The sequence below is a fragment of the Onychomys torridus genome, chromosome 1, assembly GCF_903995425.1.
Source record: "Onychomys torridus chromosome 1, mOncTor1.1, whole genome shotgun sequence".
NCBI classification, from domain to species: Eukaryota; Metazoa; Chordata; class Mammalia; order Rodentia; family Cricetidae; genus Onychomys; species Onychomys torridus.
In genome coordinates this window covers 9,239,022-9,259,332 of record NC_050443.1, presented here as the reverse complement: position 1 = coordinate 9,259,332, position 20,311 = coordinate 9,239,022, and the positions used below count along the sequence as shown (strand labels likewise).

Sequence of the window (20,311 nt, the reverse complement as noted above, 5' to 3'; positions counted from 1 at the left end):
TATGTAACTTGCATAGATGCCCCTGCCTCTGCCTCTTTAAGGGTGTGCACCACCGTGCCTGGCTATGCTAGCACTGTTTAATGTGGGTGCTGGGGATGGGACTGAACTTGGGTCCTCATGCTTGCTGCGAAAGTTCTTTTGCCCACTGAGCCATTTCTTCAGGCTGCTCTGACTCACGTGGCAATTTATAATCCACATTCACATAATTTCCAGCCCTACTGTGTATTTGAACCACTTATGAAGCTTCCAAAACACCAGAAGGGTGGTGACCTGAGTCGAACCACAGAGCAGCAGCTGTGGTCCTGGATGGTAGATTGGTCAGTGGTTTGGAAGCAGAGCCAGGGCTGAGACTTAGACTTGGGAATGGATGGCAGATCCTCACAGGCATTCTTGGCAATGCTGGTGATGGACAATGGTCAGTCTCCTGCTTCAGGTTTTTCCAGAGCTCACGAGCACTCAAAGTTAATCAAATGACTGAAGCTGTGGGGGCGCTGGAGGGACAGAGGAGCACAGCAGGACGTCTGGAAGGCCAGCTTTTTCTGCTGGGCCTGACTCAGCCAGGGCAATCCCACAGGAAAGGGCCCAGCCATTGGGCAGACCCAATGAGGGGTGGAGTGGGTACGAGGCTCCTGCCATCTCCTCTTCTGGCAGTGTGGAGGGAGAGGGAGAGGGATAGCCATCGGGCCAGTCCACTCTTCAGCTGATTGTGAGGCTCAGCTGGGGCCAGGACAGCCAGGGCCCGGGGGGAAGGCGCCACAGGCAAAGGGGACAGCAGCAGAGACTCATGCAAAAGTGGCGGGTTTTATTGTCCTTTTGGGGCCAGCTGCAGCTTCAGGTCGACAGACCTGAGCGCAGGGAAAGAAGCAGGGGTAGGGCAGGGCCCAGGCACTCCCTGTGAGTTCCAGAGCTGGGTCTAACCTGAGAGGTTGCCATTGTAGGGGCAGGAGAAAGCTCCAAGGGGCTGAGGTCGGCACTAGCCAGAAAGAGCAAGTCTCAGGGCTACCTGTGTTCTTATCTCTGCTAAGGGACAAGGTAGGAGAGAGAGAAAATGCCTTAGCACACAGCTGGTAAGGAGATGGGACTGGATGCTGACCCAGGTAGCACACGGAGAGGTCTGTATTGGAGATTTCTGTCCAGGTGGTTTCCAGGACAGGAGGACACCTTTGGGGGCTTAAATAAATGGCAGGGTGAGGGATGCAGTGGGCATAGGTGACCATCCAGCCAGCACAGCCTGACTGGCGCCCTGGAGGGTGCGGCCTGCACTGCACCCACTCAACCTTCAGACCCCTGACTAACAGATGGGTGGAAGGCAGTGGCTGGAGGCCTAGCGGAGGTCCTCCTCGTCACCCTGGATGGTCTTCTTGATACGCAGCAGCATGGTGGTGAGCCACTGGTCCAGCCTTGAGATGGAGTCATATTCCTTCACCTGTAGCACAAAGAGGATGAGCTGTCACACTTCGCCTCTTCCTGACACCCTCCTTGGCCCCAGTCCCGAGGTTTCCAAGAGGGCACCCTGTCACCTTGGTTTGCAGAGCGTGGAGCATGAGTTGGCAGTGAAAGACTTTGTAGCTTTAAGACCCTCCCAGCATCTTGGCTTTGTGGGTGGAACTGAGGCCCGGAGGCATGAAAAGACTGCCTCTCCCATCCCTATACCAGGTGGGATATGGCCAGTTTGACTTCTGCTCTCAGGGACCTAAATTACTAAGGGAACCCAGGGAGAGAGGTCAGTGGCAAGTACTAGCTAGAGAACCAGGATAGGACACAGTTGGAAACAAATGGCTTTCCAGAATGTTCAGAGCAGAGTGAGAATGGGAAATAATCCTCCAGGACAGCTGGGTGCTAAGAGGAGCAGAAGAGTTTAGACCCTCGCTGCCCCCAGGGCTCTGAGGAGTTACGAAGACCTTGATATGGGGGGCAGAGATGGACTGAAATCCCAAAGGGTCAGGGTAAGTACCAGTCTCTCTTCAGCCTTTGTGCCACTATCTACAAAGTGGGACAACAGTGAGGGTTCTAGGGTGAACCAAAGGGAAGAAACTTACAGCCAGGGCCCAGAGCCTAGAGTTCAAGTAGGGCAGAATTTATGAGAGGCACAGTGGAGAAAATCCAGTGGCCAGAACCCCTGTGGCAGCCACTCACCGATTCTGTGTAGCTGTCCACATTCTGTTCCTCATGGGCTTCCAGCAGCTTCTGCAAACAAGGTCAGGGTCAGCCAGACCCAGCAGATGCTCTGGGGGAACCCCAGGCTCCTGGCCATGGCCACTTCCCTCCACTGTCACTGTACTAACTTGTCTCATATAGAAAGCAGAGCAGAATGGCAGGAGAAAAATCAAACCACACACAGCCCTTTGAGAATGTCTCTAAACAATCTTGTGTGGTTACCCCAGCTGAGACCCAGGCATCCCTGCCCATTCCACCCCCAGGTCAGGGTGAGCCACATCCAGGACTCACTTTTATCAGCTTGCATTCCCGGGAATCCGAGAAGGCCGGGAACAGCTCCTCATACTTTTGAACAGCAAGCTGAACGATGAGAGAGGGTGAGAAAAGCTAACAGAGACTGGGGCGCTGGAAACATTCACTGGCAATTCTGATTTGGTGCTCTATGCCGTGCCAGGGTCACCTGACTCGCGACTGATGGTGCCATCCCTAACTCAGCTGAATCCAGTTGGCAGAGATGGCTGCAGGAAGAGGGCAGGCTTCCCAGGCAGGGGGTGGGGAAGGAGACAAAAGAGCCCATTCCACACACCAAGCCTACAGCTGGGCCTTCACACACAGAACCCTTCTGCGGACCTTGGGTGGGTTAAGTGACAGTGGGAAAACACTGAGGATGCTAGGTGAGTGTGTGTGTGGTGGAGGTGGCAGGCAGATCTCTCCTGCTTCTAATTCATCAGTGAGGGCTGGGATGAGGCTCAGTGGCAGAGCACTTGCATAGTATGCACGAGGCCTCAGGTTCCATCCCCACCACAAAAATACAAAAAGTACAAATAGCAAACTGTTCCACTTCCCCAAAAGCAAAGCTGTCAGCTGTACTCAGGCAAGTGGGGGAGACTGTGGAGCAGCCAGATGTCACGTAGCCCTGGTGGTCTTATCAGGAAGCATTAAAAAATTGAAATCTAACACTCAGTTTCCAGATCCTCCCACCAACCACCGCCCTCCCTATCCCTAACCTCTCTTGCCAGGAAGCACTGAAAATCAGTGGGTAGGCATACAGCCAAAGTTAAACCCGGGCCACGAGGAATCCCAGGGCCTGGCAGGAACAGTGCCTTGGCCTCAGCAGCTCCCCATCACAGCTGAATGGGACAGTCAGGGTTTACAGTAGCCCCCCAAGGGGCGAGGCCAGAGCTGGGGCTCACAAACGCATCCAGGCCGAGGACCCCAGGGTGGATAACACCAATGTCACATTATTTTCCATCCTACCAAAGGACAGGGGCCAAGTGGAGAAACTGTCCTCTAACACCAAGAAGTGACCTGGTCTGGTGACAAACAATAGCAGCCTGTAAAGGTGGCCTGGCTGGTGTGGGCTCACCTTGGCATTGAGCATGTCGATGCAGAAGTGGCAGAGGGCTGCCTTGAAGAAGTAGTCTTTGGCGCTGTACTTGAGGAGGGGACTGTCCATGGCGCTGGTCCCTACCTACAGCCACATATCACCATGAACTCAGGCAGGCAACTCAAGGGTGAAGGTCACTGCAGCAATAGAGTGTGCTAGGAGCTAAGCCTGTATCCTAGGGGGAGGCCCGGGAATCTCAGTATGACAGCGATCAGGGACAGCTCAGCAAGGTCACCAAGTGTTGCCAGAATGACCAGGACATGATGAGGGTGTGGGTGGAGTAGGGGAAGCCAGGTGTTTGTGGGCTCAAGTCATTGGAGGAGGAGACACCATTACCAGCCATACAGGAATTGGCACCTGGTGGGCAGAGGGTGGCAGTTGTGGGAGTATAAGAAGCAATGCCCGCCCCTCTCCCAGGGCCAGCTGCCTGCCCTTTTCTGGTCACAGCCTGGTCCTCCCCATAAGCACTGTGTCACAGTAGGACACCTGCTGCTTCCCATGGATCAGAGCCCCTGCCCTGCTGGTTCTTCTCCCTCCTGCCCCACTTTTTCTGCGGAGGACACCCAGCTCTGGGGGCAGCTCCTGTGAGGAGTGGCAGGAACCATCTAGGATAAGGTGGTGACATGCACAGGTTCTAGGTGAAGCCGCACTTGGTGAGGATGGCCTGGGAGAGAGTGGAGACTGAGTGGGGTGGGTGGAGGGTGGTGGGAGAAGCTGACAGCCAGGCCAAGCCCACCTGCTCATAGATGTCGATAGCCTTCTGGTACTGCTCCAGCTGTGCGGCATAGCCAGCCACCTTCAGCAGACACTTGTTGGCTGAGCTGTGGGGAGGAGGAGCATGAAGGGACAGTGGCAGGTCCCATAAGGAGGGGCAGGCTAGGGAGGGGCTACCTGTTGGACTCTTCGCCTTTGTAGTAGTCTGCAGACTGCTCGTAGTGGGCGATGGCCTGGGGAGACAGGACAACAAGGTAACTGGAGTGGAACACAGGGTGCAGCAGAACCTTAGCACAGCTTCCCCACCTTCTGTAAGCACATGGCAGGGACTCCCCTCCCACTCTGAGCATCATGGTGGATGGGGATGGGAACACCAGAGGCCCCAGCACAGCCAGCCTGATACCAGCTCACCTTCTCCACGTCCACTAGTTCTGTCTCATAGATCTCAGCGATGGAGATGTGGTGCTTGGCTGCAATTGTGAATCTGCCCTGGGGGACACAGGAAAGGATGCTTATGACCAGAGACATTTTCCATGCCCATCCAGTCCAGCATCCTTGGGTTTCCACCTTGGTGAGAGGTCTGACCACAGAGGTAGAGGTGACAATGTGAAGGGTGGACAGTAACGAACAGACAGGAGCAGTAGCCTAATGTGGCCTACTACCTAGCAGCTGTCTCTCAGGACAGTGTCCCTAGAACAGGAGGAGGCTGAGCATTCCTCAGGCTCCTAGGGACACCAGGGCAGGGCCGGGCAAGGGGATAGACAAGGGGCAGAGGCAACATGTGAAGGGTCTGTGTGCTACAGCAGACACCCCATTCTGTAGCCCAGCAAGCAGCCCTTACCATGTCCGTATAGATCTCAATTGCTCTCATCAGACAGTTAATGGCCTCTAGGGAGGAAAGAGAGGATGGAGAAGTCGTTACAGCAGGTCCTGGAGACAGAAGCTAGACTGTACTCCCCAAGTGAGATGACAGTCTTTGGCTTCAGGGCTCTTGGGCTCTCTCAGAGCAACCGGAAGTGGAGGATGGCCCCAGGCAGCCTGGTCAGACTGGGAGTCTCTGCATACAGAAACATGATGGGCACATCTTCCTGGGGAGGCACTCTCTCTTGGCAGCCATACTTCCAGCTTTCTAGTAGGATCAGGGTACACAACGGCATTGCCAGACTCCCTCAGAGTTTGCATCAGACTAGCACAGCGCTGCTGTCAAAGGGCAAACTGATGACCAGAGCTGAGCTGGGGCAGAGAGGGAGGCATGCCATGAGCACTGGGACCCCTCTATAGGGGCTCTGCACCTAGTGCTGAAGAGCACTGTCCTCTTCTCAGTTCCCCGAAAAGGTGCCAGCACTGCTGGTTGCTCAAATATAAGCTGTACCCAACACCAGGATGGCAGCAGGCTACCTTTGTTGTACCATCTCTTCTAAGATTTTAAATTGGGGAAAGGCTTTTTTTTTTTTTTTTTTTGGACAAGTTATTTGGAGGAGAGAGGCAGGAGTGGGAGGCATTTTCTAGCAGATGGCAACAATCTCGCAGTATCTTTTAACTTCTTTAGTGTATCTCAGGAGGGGAGTACTGGGCAATGAAAGGAGTTAGGAAAAGCACAGGGTCGAGGGTCAAGGTGGACCATAAGGTATGTACTGGGAAGGGTCCAGGACCGCCCACTGGGCTGACAGTGGACTGGACTTTCTTGGCATGAGGGTACTGAGACTGTTTCCTCAGGGATTCTAACAGCTAAGGCCTGTTGGCATAGGCTCTATTGGTGGGATAGCCCCTGCCACAGCAGTGGGGGAGGAAGATGGATTCATAGGACCTAGTCCTTTCATGCTGACTCCTTGCCCTGGGAACTGCTTGGGAAGTTGTAGGCTGCCAGCTGATACCCTGGTCTGCTCTCACCACAGGGCTTACCTGATGCCACACACCTCAGTGCACCCCTGAAGGTAAATAGTAGGGCCCTTGGTCTGTTTCTACCCTCCTGGGTGCTCAGCCTGTCTAGATCAGGTAGGTAGGGAGTTACAGAGCCCAACTCACCGCTGAGTTACCCTGAAGCCCCTGATCATATGCAGATCTAAGCAAGCACCATCCACAATAAACTAGGGACAAATTGCAGGCTCTAATAAGGAGGTGGGATGGGTTGAAAGACATCAGGTGTCTTGTACACAGTGGGCTCCCAGGAAACAACAGTGGGTGTAGGGTGTAGAGTGGACAGAAGACATGTGAGGCTAGACTACTTCCCTGCCCATGCACATTCACAGCAAGCTCCTGCCATAAAACGGTTAAATTCCCAGGTCTCAGGCAGGCAGCTGCTTGCTAATGGAAAGTCTTAGGTGAGATTCCTAAAGAGCTGATGGACCAGACCACAGGGCAGGTGACCAGACAGCTAAGGGATGTCCCTCCTGAAGAAACTGGGTGTTCAAGCCTCCACTGGCCATCCAGCTGTTTCCCAGAGCACCCAGCCAAGCAGGGAGGCTCGGGAGCCAGGGCTGCCCGCTTCTGGATGTCAGAAGCTGCTGTGCACACCTCACAGTAGCTCTGTGCTATCACAGAGGGGAAACAAAGCACAGCAGAGTGATGGGCTCGGCTGCAGCTTAGTGGTGCGGCACAAGGCCCTGTGCTCTTTGGGGCAGGGGAGTGGTCTGCTCAGGCTAGCATGTCCTCTCCTGCCTGGCCACTCTTCTCTGCGAGCCCTGGCTGGCCCCAGACAGGACAGCTGTCACCCGTCAAATGTGCTCCCTTCCCCTCATCTGAGGAACTGTGACTGGGGAGGGCACTAAGGCAGTAGGGCTGGATGCCACAAAGCTGTCAGCCCTCCCTGCCCAGCATGAGTCCCTAGCCCTCAGCATCGGAAGCGCTGCCCTCACAACTTTGCTTTCCCGACCATGGAAGGCAAGTCTACTCTCAGCCCCTTCGCACCTTGCCTGTAGCATCCTCAATACACTTTCATCGTAGTTTGCCCTTGCTGAGGCCAGGACCCATCCTGGGTCCCCAGAGAAAAGGGACATGACCATAAGCTGGGAGGTATAGTTCTGTTCAAAGAGTTCATGATGCTAAGGCATCTTGCAGGTTGGCAGCCACTACCACCCAGGAACGAGTCCTCCCGGCCACTGCGGATGGAGCAGCAGCTGAATGGCACAGATGCCAGGCAGCATCTCCAGGCCAACCAGTTCCCCAGGGAGCAGAAGGAAAGTATGGGGAGGGCTCTGTGGAGGAGAGGACTGCCCTGAGTAGTCACTGGGTGGATCTAAGTCCCTCTCTGCCTGGCAGGCCTGAGCCCCACCACATCACAACTAAACGAATAGGAGTGACCAGTCAGTTTGGGGAAAGAGTCAACAGTCATCTCTAACTGGTCCTGTGACAATGACAGCAGCTATCCACTAATTCTGGGGAGGGCAGGGGTGTTTGCCTTCTCCCCAGAGGTAGGCCTTCATCCAAACACTTAGCCTCTCCTTTGGGAAAGACTAGTCACTTCTTTCCCACTCTCAAATGCTGGGACGACAGCCATGTACTGCTAGGACTGGCTTAGATGGGCAATTAAAACAAATACCTTTGCTTGCTGAAATTTAAACTTAGTAATCTATGTGGCTCTAAGATTAAAAAAAAAAAATTCTAAGAACTGGGGACATGTACATTCTCAGCATACAAGAGGTCCAGGCTCCATCCCTAGCACCACAAAAATAAATGAACAAAAATAACGAAAGCAAACTCCCCAGCCTGGGAAATCCAAGTCTGAGGTCCATGGGCTGTGCTTTGGCTGAACCAGGTTCCTGTCCCCACAGGCTCTCATCCGAGGCTTTGCTCTCTCTGCTTCTTCGTGGGGTGCCGGGAAGGCAGGTCAGGCTCATTTCTGCTCTACCTGCTTCATCTTGGACTGCCCTGCTCCCTTCTGCATGCTAATTCTGACAACTGAACAGCTTTGCCTGGCTCCCTGGCAAGCAGTGGGTCTGAAATGGAACTCCCACTCCCAAATGCTGGAATCCCAGGAGAGGGTGAGGGTTGCAAACCGGGGTGGGGGAGGTGGGGGTATAGGACAGGATGCCAGTGTCAACCAAGGACCAGACAATTCTCAAGTTAGGGCTTGTTTTGCTCCTGGCCTATCATGTGTCAGCCACTGGAAAAACCCAGATCTGTACAGACACCTAAGGATGTGGGGACAGTGCTCAACTGCTCTGCCGTCTGTGGCTCACAGAGCTTCTTACCTTGGGGGTCAGCTTTCTTGAAAGCGTTGCCTGCGTCCACAAAGCAGGTGGCTGCATCATGCTTGCTCTGGAGCTGTAGGTGCAGCTGGGCAGCCTGGCAGAAAGCATTCCCAGCAGCTGAAACAGAGCAGATGTTCGTCCCAGCTTCAATGTGGCTGCAGTCATTGCCCTAAGAGGCACATTAGGCTCACAAGAATTCAGCCAGAGTCCCAGGCAGAGGCCAAGACCAGCCCACTCCAGCCCAATGGCAGCCTGAACCCCTTCCTGGTGGTGCACTTGGTAGAATGAAGACACCAGAAGGCTGCCTTGTGGAAGCCTGAGCCCAGGTGCACAGGAACAGCTAGGGTAATTCCATGTCTTCCACCTGGCCTCTGCCAGCACCTCCAGAGCCACGACTTTCACAGAGAGGAAGGAAAGGCAGGCAGAGCTAAGGGCCGAAAATACACGAGACATGATGACCAGGCTCTTGGGCTTAGAGCTCTCCCTTTGGACAGGGAATCCTAGAACCTGAACAGAAGGTGGAGATGGGGCAGGGTGGAGGGGTGCTCTGGAAAGGTACAGGTGAGATTAACCCATGTGACACTTTCTACTTGCTCCCTTCCCTAGCCCACTTCTTTCCTCCATAATTCCCCAAAGCTCTCAGGTGCATCCCTGCTACGAGTCCTTGCCTAGAAAGGGAAACAGGACATGGACAGCAAGAGCCAGAGTCCATGCAGACAGTGCTCACACCTGAGGCCCAGGCCATCCTGTGCTTGGTCAACACCCATAGGCCCCACACCATTTTGCTCATATACCTCCCCTAGACTGGCTAAGAGGAGGCGGCAGGGTCTCCCCTGCTGTGGGCAGTCCTCCAACACCACCTCAGCTAAGGTGCTACCCGGCATGCTCCTGCAGGCCCAGCTGAGTGGGAGCCTCCAAGCTGTGGGACATTTCACAAAGCCTGCAAAAGCTTTTCTCTACTATCATCTGGTCATTATGATCACCTTGTGGGCCCAGGGGTTGGAACCACAGCCTCACAAATGCCAGGCTAACGTTCTGCCCAACACTGTCACATCATCGGAACAGTAGTAATATTCATCATGGTCACAGTCGTGTCTAGGTGTTCTGAGATAAGTTCTCTTTTACTGCAGAATCATCTCAAATTCCCAATGTAGCCTAAGAGGGGCTTGAACTCCTGCCCCACCTGCCCCACCTCTGGAGTGCTAGGACACTATGCTAGGCTCCAGAATTATTTTTAAGGATTCCAAACCCTTTGAGCAGGGATCAGATGACGGACTAAGACTTCTGTTGTGATCATGGGGGATGGCAGGAAAGCAGCCTGTGATTAAGTAACATAACAGCCCGTGGAGTGCTGAACTTTGGTAACTGCACTCATAGGATGTGGTAACAATTGAGTCTACCTTGAACCTCTGCAACCCACTGTCATCCCCACCATGTCCAGAAAGCTCCTCCCTGAGCACCAAAACTGTCTCTTGCTTCAGTTCCTTGGACCAATCTTGCTGATAGTGGAAGCCATACCATAAAATCAGGTGATGGGCTGCCCCAAGAGATCTCATCTAGAGGCCTGGTGGATTTCCTCCCTGCCTCCTTTCCTGAGAAAGACTGCCCTCATCCCCCATATACCCCCAACTTAGGGGCAAAGCATCCCACTGGTCTCAAGCTGTGGACTCCTGATGCTGGAGAAGGGACTTCAAGGCCACACTCTGGGCCGGCTTATGGGTTGAGGGCACGCACCGCTCCAGTTCTTGGCCATCTTGAACATGTTTGCTGCTCTGGCATAGATCTCGCATGCTTCCTCTATTTTGGATGAACCTCTGTGGAGAAGGAAAGGAGGAGGTGATGAGACAATCCAGTCCACCACCAGAAAGCAAACCCACACTCTGCCCTGCCAAGAGCTGAGCTGTGCCACGCGTGACCCCTGCATACAGGCAGTCTGCAGGTAGAAGGCTGCCAGTGCTGTCCCTGGAGGGGAATGTGTGGATGCCCATGGTAGTGGTGGTGGTGTTTCCTGACCTTCCCTCCTCCACGACCTGACTCTGTGGCCTTTTCTACTTTCTGCCCAGGTAGTAGGTGACCACTCGGACCAGGGAATAGATAGATTCCTGTTCTTCAGGAGGCTACAAAACTCTGGGGGATCCCCAGGATCCCAATCCTGAACCTGTGCTTTGCAGAAAGACCTCACTACAGTGTGTTGTCACACTTCAGAACAGGGCAGATATGGCACATGTCAGCCATACGGAGAAATACTATCACAAGACATAAATACAAAATGCTCCTGTTTATATAAAAAATTAAGAGAGTGAGAAGAAAAGAAACACACATTTATATAAACACTGAATATTTCTGGAAAAATATACCCAAACCTAGTAATAGCATTGTTTCCTGAGGTAGAGCCTGCAGAATTGGGCTGGTGGGGGTGACATTCATGGTACATGTTTGCGCTGCTAGTTTGTTTGGTACCATCTGCACATTTTATCTCCTTCAGAAAATTTAATTTATGCATTTCATTGTTTTATTTTTATACAGGCTCCTGTGTAGCTCAGGCTGGCCTCAAACTCTGGATCTTCCTGCCACCACCTTCTGCGTGCTAGGATTACAGGCATACACCCAGGCCCACGTGGTGCTAGGGATGGAACTCGGGGCCTTGGGCATGCTAGGCAAGTGCTCCACCAACTCAGCTCTACCTTCAGCTCTGTGTTTTAATATATCAGGACTTATATTTGACCTGCAGCCTAGCAATGAATAACAGCACTAGCAATTTATCCTAAGCCATAACCAGAAGGCATTTAGCACAGCATTCTGAAAATGCAAAACGACCCTTCTACACTCACTGTGCCAGGGTAGGAGCCTGGGAGACACACACGTGGAGGGGACATTTTAGTGTTTGCTGAGTCAGGGTCTTACACAGTCCAGGCTGGTCTCAAACTTACAGCACACTGACAAAGGTGACCTTGGACTCCTCATCCCACTGCTGAAGTTACGGGCTTGCACCATCACACTGGGCTTTGGCTTGACAACCACGTGTTCTACCACTGAGCTACATCTCCTATCCCAGTAGCCTGTAGTCATTCTAAAATAAAGAGCACCTCTTTGGGCTTTACCCTGGCATCTCAACCTCCAAGAGGTTCATGAGCCTCCTCCTTGGACAGGGGGCAGGATGCTTTCCTATTAGCTCCAACTCCTAAGTTCCTTCCCAATTCTGTCTTCTAAGGAAGTTTAGCCCATGAGGTCTGTGACCCAACAACTGTTCAAAACTCTCACCACGGGGTTGGGGAGTTAGCTCAGTGGTAGAGCGCTTGCCTAGCAAGCACAAGGCCCTGGGTTCGATCCTCAGCTCCAAAAACAAAAAACAAAAACAAGAACCCTCTCACCACCCATATCAGCAGTCAATGAAATTCAACACCCCAGTGTCCTCAAATGGATTTCAAACTCTTCCCACACTGGCAGTGTTTAAAAACAAAAAGGAACATTTCCCCATGAAAAGGCACAAACATCATCCTCACTACCTGCCCTACATCAACCATGTCAACAGACCCAGCATGGATGACACTTGGGAGCTATTACACAGCTATGGGGGGCCTGGAAGCTGTTCATATGTGCCCTGAACAGTGTGAGGCAGCACCCACAGCCACATGCCTGAACACTTGCTCAGCAGGTGGGTGGCCCTGGATTGAGCTTTTAACCACTGCAGTTTGGAGACCAGGTAGGTGATCTGGGTGACCAGGCGAGACTGACCACTGTGCCAAGGCAGCAATGGCCTGAAGGAGGACTCCTGGATCCACACAGCATCAAGTGAAGTGCTTCCTCAGACAGTCCAACCTCTGCTGCCCCGGCACCATGATCCTCCCCCACCTTACAGGGACCTGGTTTCCCTTTTGCCACTCCCAGTCATGATGAGGTCAGAAATGTCCATGTTGCTGTTGCCAGAGATTAAACCAGGAGGGCCCCTTGGACCTGGATGCAAAACACCCCACAAGGACCATCTCTGGAATGCTCTCTCTGGATGTACAGGGCCTGGCATGTGCTCAACTGCTCTGTCACTAACACCCCCAGTCCCAGGAATATTTGTAGTCTCTGACAGGGTCTCACATACCCCAATTCCCAGGCTGGCCTTGACCCTTGCTACAAGTGGAGGCTAGCCTTCATGCTTGATTTTATGTGGTGCTTGGGATGGAACTGGGGACTTTGTGCATGCTACGCAAACTCACTACCAACCATGCCTGCAATGTTTGTTTTTACATTTATTTTATGTGTCTGAGTGTTTTGCCTACATGTATGCATGTGCACCACTTGGGTGACTGGTGCCCAAGGATATCAACAGGGCATCAGGTACACTGGAACTGTAGTTATAGACAGCTGTGAGTCACCATGTGGGTGTCGAGAATTGAACTTGGGTCCTCTACAAAAGCAACAAGAGCATCCTTTGGAATAGTGTCTGAACAGGGCATACTTACAGACATTAACCACAGATCTTTCCATCCCAGTGATTCCCCCAGTTCAACCTTTCTTGGTTGGTGGAACTAAGGCCCATATAGCCCCAGATGCTCCTGGCAGAGCAGATGTGTCTGGTGTTATCAAGAACCCTGAGGCAGACTGACACTGAGAGCCATCACTGCTGGCTAGGTTGGATTCAGCTCAGCACAAAGTCTGCCAGCTGCCAGCTGCAACTCTGATCCCACGCTAAGCTGAGCTCACCGTCTACTGTAGAGAAAGCCAGAGGGATTACTGCCTGCTGTGGCCCCAGGCTGCCTCCTGTCCTGATACCCTGGTCCTTGCCCAGCCTCTGTGAGGTGACAACAGAAGATCTCCAGAGCCCAAGCTCCTTTCACAGATGGGAGGAAAGTCCCCAGGGGCAAATCCACTTGGGTAGTTTACCCAACAAATCCTGAAGAAGCCATACACATACTTCCTTTGCTGGTGAAACAAGTATCTGAGGATTTGATGATGGCTATTCACAGAGGAGGAAGCCTGTTCTCCACAATATCAACATGCTTGCTCACAGACTCTTGGCGTGAGGGCTGTACCTAATGGCGTGAGGCCAGGGCTCAGTCCTCGGTAGCCAAGGAGCTGCCCCAGAGGAGGAGGGAGAGGTACTGGAGATGAGATTCATAGCATGTGCAAAGGCTGAGTCAGAAACATGCTTGAAGAGCCGAGGAAATGGAAGTGGGCTAGCCCGGTAGGGCAGGGCGTGGTACAACTAGGTTGGAGCAGACAGGACACGGAAGAGTGAAGGCCTTGCTCTGGCACGCGAGTGACTAGAAGGAAGATGCCCTCAGATTCACCATCCACGCTGCTCCTCTGCTGGCTCACTGAGGCTTCCCATCCCAGCTGGGGGAAGCTGTTTCAGTCACCTCTTTACTGCAGCCGGACTGGACCGGCTGACCCCTGAAAGGATGCCTCCTGCATGATGCACCACAGGCTCACTGCATTCTGAAGGGCCTGGGTAGCACTGCCTGTGACAGCTGACAGGCCTCCCCCACTGACCTCCTCCGAGCACTCTTCAGCCCACAGCTCCGTGCCTCACTGGGAATAGAGGGAACTGGTTGGGGCTGGCCTGGTGCAGGCTGTCTATAATTACCGCTCAGCTTTGCTCCCCCAAGACGCGCGGAGGAAGCAGCCTCAGGCCTCCCAGGCACAGCTGCCATATGGAGTGCTGAATGGTGCCAGGAAAGTGCAGGCGCTGTTGGCAGTGGCCGGGCCTTCTGTGGGACAGGCTAGGTCTGCCTACCTCCTGTCTGTCCTCTGGACATTCTGGCTCCCAGAAGCATGCCATTTCACTGCTCCTGTGGCCCCCACCTTGTGTCTGAGACTCTCTCTCCTGTCCCTTTGGCACTCCCACCCGTCCCTAGTTCTCTCCTAGGACTTAAGGCTCACTGGCCAGATTATCCAGCCAGAGAACTAAGACGATGGACCCAAGGCCTGCCACAATCATTCATGGCTCCCAACTGGTGATGATGCTGGGAGACCTACAGGAGTGTGCCCAAGCTGACACTGCTTGTCCCTGGCTTAGCACCCCAGAGTCCTCTGGAAAATAAGGAGGGTGGCCAGGTGCATGCTGGCCTCAAGCGTCCACCAGAGGACAGCACACACGGCTAGGCTGCTGAGCGAGGACCCTGCTCCCTACTGGAGCTACCAAGCATCCTCCAGGTAAGGGACACGTCATCTAGCCAGCCCTCGTGGGGTCACCACAGTTAGAAGGACCCAGAGGGAAAGGATCACCAGCTCACCACTGTGTCCTGTAAGACAGTGATGGGCAGGAGATGCTTCAAGCACTCTGCTGTATCTGTGACCATGGGTGAGGACCCCAGAGCCTGCCTCCCCTCAGCTGCACAATGGAGACTGAACCTGCCCCCATGACCTGGGAGAAATCTGAGAGACAACACACACTCGGTAGCTGGCCTGGACGCAGCACCCAGTGGGTACTCAGGTGGCCACAGAAGAGAGGAAACAATGCCCTCCCAATGTGTACTTTAGAGTGGTTTGTAGCGATGCAGCCTTGCCTTCCCTGTCCCAGGGTTAGGGCTCTGCTCATGGCTGGTGAGGGTGTCACTGTCATCAGACCCCACAGAGCTCAGACTCAGAAATGTTTCCCCACTTCAGCAGCTCAGCGTAGGCTCTGAGGCCTCCCCCTTCCGGTAAGCTGTGCACTCCCCCTTTGCTTCCAGAGTCCCAGGTCTCCCCTTCCTGCATCAATCTCCTAGTGCTGACAGAGCAGTGGTTTATGTCTCTAGGTCCGCACCCATGGAATCAACTCATCAGGATCACAAATGTTCCAAAAACCTGTACCTGCTCTCAACATGTCCTCGCCCCCTCCCCCCCCCCCCCCCCCCCCGTCACTGTTCCCTGAACAGCACAGGGGAGCAGGCAGTCCTACCACACTGACATTGCATTGCATGAAGAAGTAACCTGCAGGTGACTCAGAGGGTACAGGAGTAGGGCTGTGTGTAGGTTTATGTAAATGCTACGCCCTCTCATGGAAGGGATCTGAGCAGGTGCTGGTGTCTGCGGGGATGGGGTGAGGGTGGGGGGTGGTTAGGGGAGGACACACTGGGACAACATTGTATGTAATAGTTGGTCTGCTGTCCCACAAAACTGCCAGCCCAGGGACGGTCAAAGATGTCTCTCACACAGCCAGGAAGGCCTTTCTGTGTCCTGACAAGATCTCACTCATCACAGCCCAGAATGCCAACATTTGCTTTACTTAAAAAGGGCCGGGAATGCCCCTGGCCTCTCAGCAACTTCTGCACAGGAGGACCCGGGGACCCTCTGTGTAAGCACTCGGCAGAGGCCACACTGATTAAGTCAGGAGCTCTGGAGTTCCCCTAGAAACCTCCAGCTGTGTGTCCTGGCAGCTAATGCACTGTGGTTCCTACTTGGAAGGATACTGGGACTTGTGCAGATGGCAGGGGAGCAGATACAAAGTAGAGCCTGTCTCAGGCTTTGCAGAAGGCCTGTGGGCCCAGTTGGAGGCACCCTCCTTAAGTGCCCTGCTCACTTCCAAAGCTGGCCTTTAGACTCCTAGTGCCTTCGGGCAGTTCAAATGGAACCAGCTTGTCAATATGTCTTCTTGCTGAGGAACTGGCTGTTTGTATACAGAACACTCTGCCACCTCCTCCAGCTCAACTTGCAGCAATGATATCAAGAATCACACTGGTGAGCATCTCATATACACACTCAAAGTCAACAGTACTCACCATGCTCCAAATCAGCCTGCTTACTCCACAGAAAAATGGTGGGAAGAGGGGTCACTCTAACATTGTTTCCTAGAGGAAGAAACTCCCCAACAACACTGGCATCCCACACAAAAGGGTCTCCTATGTAGCCCAGGCTGGCCTCAAACTTACAGAGATCTGCCAGCCTCTGCCACCAAGACCCATCCTGACTTGTTTTTGAAGAGAAGGCTGCAGGGAGAAGAAGACAGGTATCAGGAAGAGCCCTACAGAACAGAACTGCCCTTCAGGACATGTTCACTTCCCATGATGTACATCAGAGGAGCCAGAAAGAGGTAAAGAGTGCCCAGACTCTCGGGCAGGAATGCCCATCACCCAGGGAAGGCCCTAAAAAGACTTTGTTCGTAAATTGACTGGTGTTTCAAAGCCCCCTAGTGTCTACCAGCCCAGAAATCCAGAAGAGTGAAGATGGGTGAGCACCATGGCTACCACAACCCAGATCAGAACAACCTACATGACCCATGCAGCCTGAGCAGAGGTCTCTTAACTTGAGAAGCTGTCACCACTGACATTCCCAAGAGCAGAAGAAGCCTTAGGGAGCAGCTGAGTGAAGGCCACTTATCAAATGTTTACCAGGCAGCCCCAGCGTCAAGAGGAAGGGCCAAAGTAGCACCCATCTGTGACAAAGTGGTTTCTCTCCAGGTGATCTCAAGGTACATCCAAGCCAGCCCCCCACTCTACCCCCAGTTCCAGTGGGCCTTGCTCACTTCCTTACAGTACCTCCTCTATTCTTCCTGGAGGGACCAGAAGAAACCCACCCATTCTTTCAAATGTTTACAGAAAACTGCTGTAGGGGCAGGCATCACCCCAAACTAGTTTGTCACGCCCTCCCTACATCTGGTGTCCACAAGCAGGCATGAGTGTCTGGGCTTCAGAGGCACAGCACCAGGCTAATGGACTGAGCTGTGGAACTACACGGACCAGGTCTGATTGCCTGGTGCCTCCTCTGTTTCCTGTGCTGCTAGACAAATCAAGTTTAGGCTGACCCCTTTATCCTTTACCCACCTCCACAGTGATTTTGTGGGGACTAAAAGAGGTTAACTGCCTGACCCAGGCAAGGCTGAGCATCAGAGTGAGCAATTGGCAGACATTATCCACCAACAGGTTTCCACATTACTGCCCCCAAACAGCTACTGCACTTCTTTCTGAAAGGTAAAGAGGAACCCACTGGGACAAGTCCCCAATAAAATCCTGCTCACAGGCCTCGTCTATGTCCTCCACTCCCCTTCTTCCCTTTTAAGGTCACAGTCTGACTAGGAACTCTTGTCTGTACTAACACTTCAGCAGGCAGGCTTCTGGGCCTTTTCTCAAGCTTGTCCCTTCTGCTGCTCCCCAACTGAGAGAACCCCCACATCTGCTCAGCCTCTGGATGGGAACCTGTCCTCTAGGAACCCATCTCTGTCCCTGTCCCATCCTTCTGGGCAGGAACTCCTCTCACACCAGACCTTTGTTCCCACCGTCCCTGCTGCCTAGACCGCCCTCCCAGGCTTCCGTTCCCTGCCTCACTCCTTACCAAGAGTCTCCCTCAAAATTTCCTTTCAACTCTGGAACTTTGTGTGAATGACACAAGCTGGCCCTTACCTCTGACAGCTCTGCTCTATCAATGGTCGAGAAGTGGTAAACAGGTATAACTCACAGCTGCCCTCCTGGGAGCAGTCCAACTATACACTTATCTCTCTGGGCCAAAGAGACCAGACACAGAGCCATCAGGAAACCTACTGCTGAAAACTGAGCCTGAGGCACCACCCCAACAACGCGCCTGAACTTCTGCCCTTGTGCAGACTGAATAAACACACACACCTCTCAAGTGAAACGTTCCTCGTGTAACTCACACAGCCCATCAGAACATGGATGTCTCTCTCTTTGCAGCAGGTACAAACTGCAGGCACAAACATTCTGCAAGTTCCTTTGCTAAACATTATCTGACCTCCAATAACAAGGGATGGCTTCATCTTCTCCCTCCCCTTCATTTCCTTCTGTCCTCCACCCAGCTCCTGACAGTCTTTCCCAGAATCGCCCAGATTGCAGGGATGCCCAAAACACCATCATGGAGACTGAATCCCCTATGTAAAAGCAAAGAGCCTTTATTCAAGGTCGAGCTTAGACTCTCCATCTGTCCCACACAGTGGTGAGAGCAGAGAGCCCTAAACCCAGGTGGGGTGGGTTTTGTTTTTTTTTGTTTTTTGTTTTTTGTTTTTTTTATTTAAACATAGCAGAGGTTGGGGTGAGGGGGTTTCCAGGGTTCAGGACCCTGATTGGCTGACATTTGTCTAGGAGTATAGGTGTGTGCAGGGAATGTTTGGAATGTCAGGTATTTCTCCTTAGATGCTGGCCCTTCCTGGGTGGGGTCAGCGTGTGGCTTTTCCTGGGGACTGGGTGGCACCTGCTAGTAAGCCTGTCATGGCAGCTGTGTGGTCAAGCTGTTTTGTGCCCCCCACATCTCTCAGCCTTTCTGCAGCTTTTGGGTAAGCTCTTCATTCTTCTCCCGTCCTGAGAATTCTGATTCTGTGCCCCACCCCTACACAAAGCTCTTCCACCACCTGCCTGGTCCCTTTCCCAATGTGCCTCTTTGAATGTTTCAGCAGCCTTGCTGGCTCCTTGTACTGTTCTCTCCCCCTACCCCTCCTATATCCCAAGGCATGGGGCCCTCTCCCCTCCATAGCCTTTCTCCAGATGCTCTCAGGCCCCCAGGCTCCCCACCAGCATCTTACACCCTGAGTCTGCTTCCTTCTAGCTAGTGAGCCTTTCAGAGCTCTGAGCCCACACCAGGCTCAGTTTTGAGCTCATTGTACATAGTTCATACTAACAAAAAACCTTCTGCAGTTAGTTTTTAACCAATGAGCCCCTTCATGAAAATAACTCCCCTGAGATAAAGAAGCCTCCGAATCACATGCCAAGCTTGGGCTCTGCTGCTTCTAAGTTAATATGGCTGAAGAGGGCCAACTCGCATGAACTTTGTGTGAGGTGCCTGCCACCTCCTGGGTGTGTGTTCTGACCCCAAACTTGAAAACCACCCAGTAGGCCTCTATTCTACTCTGCTTCTCTTGGGTGCCTCATCCTCCCATCGCCAATCCCGTGGCCAAACCAGTGTCACCGTCCGTTCGTGCCCTCCCCTGGGGTGGGGTGGGGTGCGGGTCTCCATCTCTCAGGCCAGGCCTCCTGGCCATCAGTCATTCTTAGCCAGAACCACACTCACACCTCATACTCCGTCTCATCATGCCCAGGGGGCCCCAGCCCGGGTCCTCTGTCTCATGTCCTTACCCGGCAGCCTGGGCCACCGTACAGACCCATGGGCACCAGCCTGGGAAAGGCGCGGCCACCTTCGGCGGGTGTCGTCGGCCTCAGGGCCCGGCCAGGGTCTGCAAGGCCGTAGAGGGGCTTCCAGAGTACAGAGGGCAAGCGAGCCCACTCTCCCCGCCGCGGGCCCAGCATCGCCCGCCGCTTACCCGAAGAGGCCGGAGAAGAAGGACTGCGAGTTCTTCACCTTGCGCTCCGCCTCAGCCAGCAGCGCCACTGCCTCAGCCTGCTTCCCGGAGGTGTCCATGACGCCGCAGAGCAGCTCGGCTCGGGCCCGACACAGCCGGGCGACTACTTACAGGCCCCGGACACCGCGCACTAGGCAGAGCTCCGCCCGCTGCGTTGACGTCGTCCGACCCTGTTGCGCCGACGTGACCCGTGCGGACCAACCAGCGGTCTGGAGCTGCGGAGCGCGCCCCTCCAGCCACGCCTCCCCGGCCACAGCACTCCGCCCCTTGACCCGCAGCAAGAGCACACGCCCGCGGACTGACGCCACTCGCTTCCTAAGAGCCCCGCAGCGCACTGCCACGTGATACCACACAAGCCAATCATGATCCTGCACTGCCAAGCACTCCACCCCCTCACCCCCCAGCGCGACCTTTGACTCCCTCCAACCAATCAGCAGGCGCCATGGACTAGTTCCGCCTCGCCTCTGCGGAACTGGGACACACTAAGTCAGCTGACCAGTGACGCGACGCTCACGTGACGTCCCAAGGTTCACGCTCCGGGTTTGACAGATCCAGCAGTTTAGCTCCGCCTCCTGCTTCACCTCACTTCAGTCACTTGGCAAAGGCTTTGTGGTTAAAAAAAAAAAAAGAAACTTCGTACGCCCTCTG

At 53.7% G+C, this 20,311-nt stretch overlaps 1 protein-coding gene across 2 annotated transcripts; it reads right to left on the bottom strand.

The window, feature by feature from the left end:
• Positions 1-781: 781 nt before the first annotated feature.
• On the bottom strand, positions 782-19,845 carry Napa (NSF attachment protein alpha). 2 transcript variants are annotated; one of them, XM_036199261.1, is made up of 11 exons: positions 19,625-19,842; positions 10,183-10,262; positions 8,449-8,565; positions 5,100-5,146; positions 4,670-4,747; positions 4,436-4,491; positions 4,281-4,365; positions 3,524-3,628; positions 2,449-2,517; positions 2,137-2,187; positions 782-1,426 (listed from the first exon to the last, which is right to left on the bottom strand). In XM_036199261.1, the coding sequence occupies exons 1-11, from the start codon at positions 19,720-19,722 to the stop codon at positions 1,325-1,327; spliced, it is 888 nt and encodes a 295-aa protein (XP_036055154.1). In that variant the 5' UTR covers positions 19,723-19,842; the 3' UTR covers positions 782-1,324. The 2 variants fall into 2 exon arrangements, with proteins under 2 accessions (XP_036055154.1, XP_036055163.1); XM_036199270.1 differs by lacking the exon at positions 3,524-3,628 and having other exon boundaries at positions 19,625-19,845.
• Between the last annotated feature and the right edge of the window lie 466 nt (positions 19,846-20,311).

Coding starts and splice junctions, on each gene's coding strand:
- Napa (XM_036199261.1), bottom strand. CDS start 19,722: ATGGACACCTCCGGGAAGCAGGCTGAGGCAGTGGCGCTGCTGGCTGAG. Junction 5,147..8,448: donor CAAGAAAGCTGACCCCCAAG/GTAAGAAGCTCT, acceptor TTTCCTCCCTAG/AGGCCATTAACTGTCTGATG. Junction 2,518..3,523: donor TCGACATGCTCAATGCCAAG/GTGAGCCCACAC, acceptor CTCATCGTTCAG/CTTGCTGTTCAAAAGTATGA.